This window comes from Verruconis gallopava, assembly GCF_000836295.1.
Source record: "Verruconis gallopava strain CBS 43764 unplaced genomic scaffold supercont1.59, whole genome shotgun sequence".
Classification (NCBI taxonomy): Eukaryota; Fungi; Ascomycota; class Dothideomycetes; order Venturiales; family Sympoventuriaceae; genus Verruconis; species Verruconis gallopava.
Genome location: NW_015622195.1, coordinates 86,034 through 88,788, shown reverse-complemented (window position 1 = coordinate 88,788; position 2,755 = coordinate 86,034). Strand labels below are relative to the sequence as shown.

The 2,755-nt window shown below is 45.5% G+C and overlaps 1 protein-coding gene across 1 annotated transcript; it reads right to left on the bottom strand.

Moving 5' to 3' along the window:
• Nucleotides 1–661: 661 nt before the first annotated feature.
• PV09_09263 (uncharacterized protein) lies at nucleotides 662–1,327 on the bottom strand (the record flags this gene model as incomplete). Its single annotated transcript, XM_016363292.1, has 1 exon — nucleotides 662–1,327. One exon carries the CDS (start codon nucleotides 1,325–1,327, stop codon nucleotides 662–664), a length of 666 nt encoding a protein of 221 aa, XP_016208906.1.
• Between the last annotated feature and the right edge of the window lie 1,428 nt (nucleotides 1,328–2,755).

The following is a 2,755-nucleotide window of genomic DNA, read 5'->3' as shown; positions in this document are numbered from 1 at the left end:
AACCTCTTTAGTTGGGATCCCTCTTTTAGCACTATTTCGTGATCGAACGGCTGGTGCGGTGGCAAGGCTTCTTCTGGAGCCTCCTTCTCAAAAAGTTCCGCAAATTCCTTATACTCCGGAGGAATTTGGAACGCTGTCTTCTGCTCCTCTTGGAGCTGACAAACAGCTACCGCCTCTACGTCTTGTGTACTCTGCCGCATGAGCTTTTTCGTCTGCCCTCCAGTGCGCTTTCTGGCCTGGGCAGGACATCGATCCTTAACCAGAGACACAGTTAAGGTTGACCAGTCGATGTGCGGTCTTTCGTCCTGGAGCCATGACAATCCGAGGATGATATCCGAATCCCCAATGTTAGTGACATCAAACGTCCTACTAACCTTTTTGCCTAACATTGTCATGTCGACGGTTGTCTCGTACTCAACCATGCCTTGATCTGAAGCAATCGGGGTTCCGTCAGCAGTGATAAGTGGATATGGATCCTTTTTCTTGTTCAAAGGTAAATTCCATTCTCTTGCGTACCGACTGCTCAAGAAGTCTGCCGTAGCTCCTGAGTCAATCATGGCCATGGTAGAGTTGCCTGCAATCTCAACTTCTACCATCAGCTTGCTCTCCCCTAACTTGCTGAGGCTTCGAGGTTCCTTCCAAGAGTCAACTATTACGCCCCTTAATAGTCGACCTCCTCGTTTCCCGAGAAGTAAGGGTGCTCGCTTTCACCGTCATCAAGCGTTTCTTCGCCTGACTCCCATTCCTCGGAACTTCCATCCGGGTTGGACATTATCTTGGTTACTTGCAGGTTCTGTCGATATAACTTCTGCGGATCTTCAGAGTCTGGATCTGCGTTCATCTGAAGTCCAATTCGATACGGGTCCTTAGGCAAAACCCATGTAATAGCCCTTCTTGTTGAATCATCTGTCATGTAGATGAGCTTCATGATGCATTTATAGATATTTTCCATTATTTCATTCTCTTCGGGGTCAAGATTTCCAATCGCACTTTGGATTCCTTGTTGCGATGGTCCAACATCAATCGATATGTGGTTGTCGTCTATGGTTCCCCATTGCATCACTGGTATGCGGTGTCTCGGACATTGACAACTCCAAGCTGTGCAAAGATTGACTGGAAGATGCTCGTGGTGTACGTGACGATCGTTACCCTGGATACCCTCGATCTGGAGTATTCGTCGCACCTGTGTGAAAGAAACTTTAGGTGGTCCATAAGGATATTCCCATGATGGTTCTCCTGGATCCTTATTCTCACTATGCTCCCAGAATCCACAATCTTGGACTTTGCAATGACTAATTGGTAGTGCCCAATGGAACTTATGAGCCATGTTTGTCTGAACATCAGAATGCCGTTCCAAGATTCTGTGAATCATAGTCTCATCCCATGGTCCTGTATTTTGGTTTGGTCCCCATCGGTAAGTATTATGAGAGCCTTTCTTGAGCATAGCAATCTTCCGTACTTGCACGCCTGTTCCCAGAGTCTTGATTGACTGTTTCTTAAGCTTTGAACAATCTCGAGCAAAATGTCCTGGTTAGCCACACTTAAAACAATTTCCCGTGTTTTTCTTGAAATTCTTGGGCTTTCTCGGGGCTTGATCGCCTTTCTGGAGTTTATCTATCTCCATAGGCTGCGGTCCGTAGTAATCGGTAGAGCGTCGTGGTCTCCCATGATTGGATTGGTATTTGGGCGTCTTTCCTTGCTTATCGAGCTTGTTTTCAAATAGGATGGAATCAATCCTAATCGCTGATTTGATAAGTTCTGTAAGGGTGGATATCTCCTTCTCCCTAAGCCGTAACTGGGCTTTGACTTCTGGCTTAAGTCCTGCGAAAAACTTGGTGCGAAGTGCATCGTCGTTCCATTTCAAAATTGCCGCCCATTTCTCGAATTCGACCGCGTAGGAACTCGCGTCTGACTTCTGGCGTAGTTCCAATAATTTCTTCTCAGCTAAGTGAGCCTCGTCAACTCGCTGAAAGTACTGATCCATTTCTCCCATGAATACTGAATAACTCTGGAAGATTCTCTTGACATCGTGCGGAACATCTCCTTTCTTCAGGATGTATTGATCAACTCGCCTTTGGATCCAAGTATATGCGTTTCCCCTTAGGTAAGAAACAGCACACATAACTTTCTTTTCTTCAGTGTCAAGCTTATCCTGGTTCCAATAAATGTAGATTCCAAGCTGAGACCTGAAGGCTTCATATTTGGATCGTTCCCCTTCAAAAGGTTCAGGTGGATTGACTTTTGGTCAAGCCATATCGTCGTCAAAGAGATTCTCGCTTCCAGAATCGGAGTTCGAGTCGGATGAATCAGAGTCGTCAAACAATTGAGCGTCTGGTAAGACTTCCGGATCTCTTGGTGGTGGAGGTGGTGGAGGTACTGCTGTTCTGTGTGTCGATGGCCCAGCAGCACTGGTACTTGAAGTAACCTCAACCTTCTTCTTTGGTGGACCAGACTGTTGTTGGCTTCCGCTACTTCTCTTAGAGACAGTAGACATAAGATATTGTTCCTTGCCCTATCCAATGATTCGGTGATTTAACTTTTGTTAGGAACACTTTCCCAATACCGACTAGCTTCACTAATGTAAGCCACTTCGGAAGGGTTTAGCTTCCTAGAGCAGAGGAACAATGTATAACAAGAGCTTATTGTGGAAGGAATACAATAAGATAGTTATGTTTATGACTTAGAGTAGTCTGAGCTTCAAGAGTATGAGAATGTATTCAAACTAACTACTAGCTACGCTAGACAGTTGAATTAC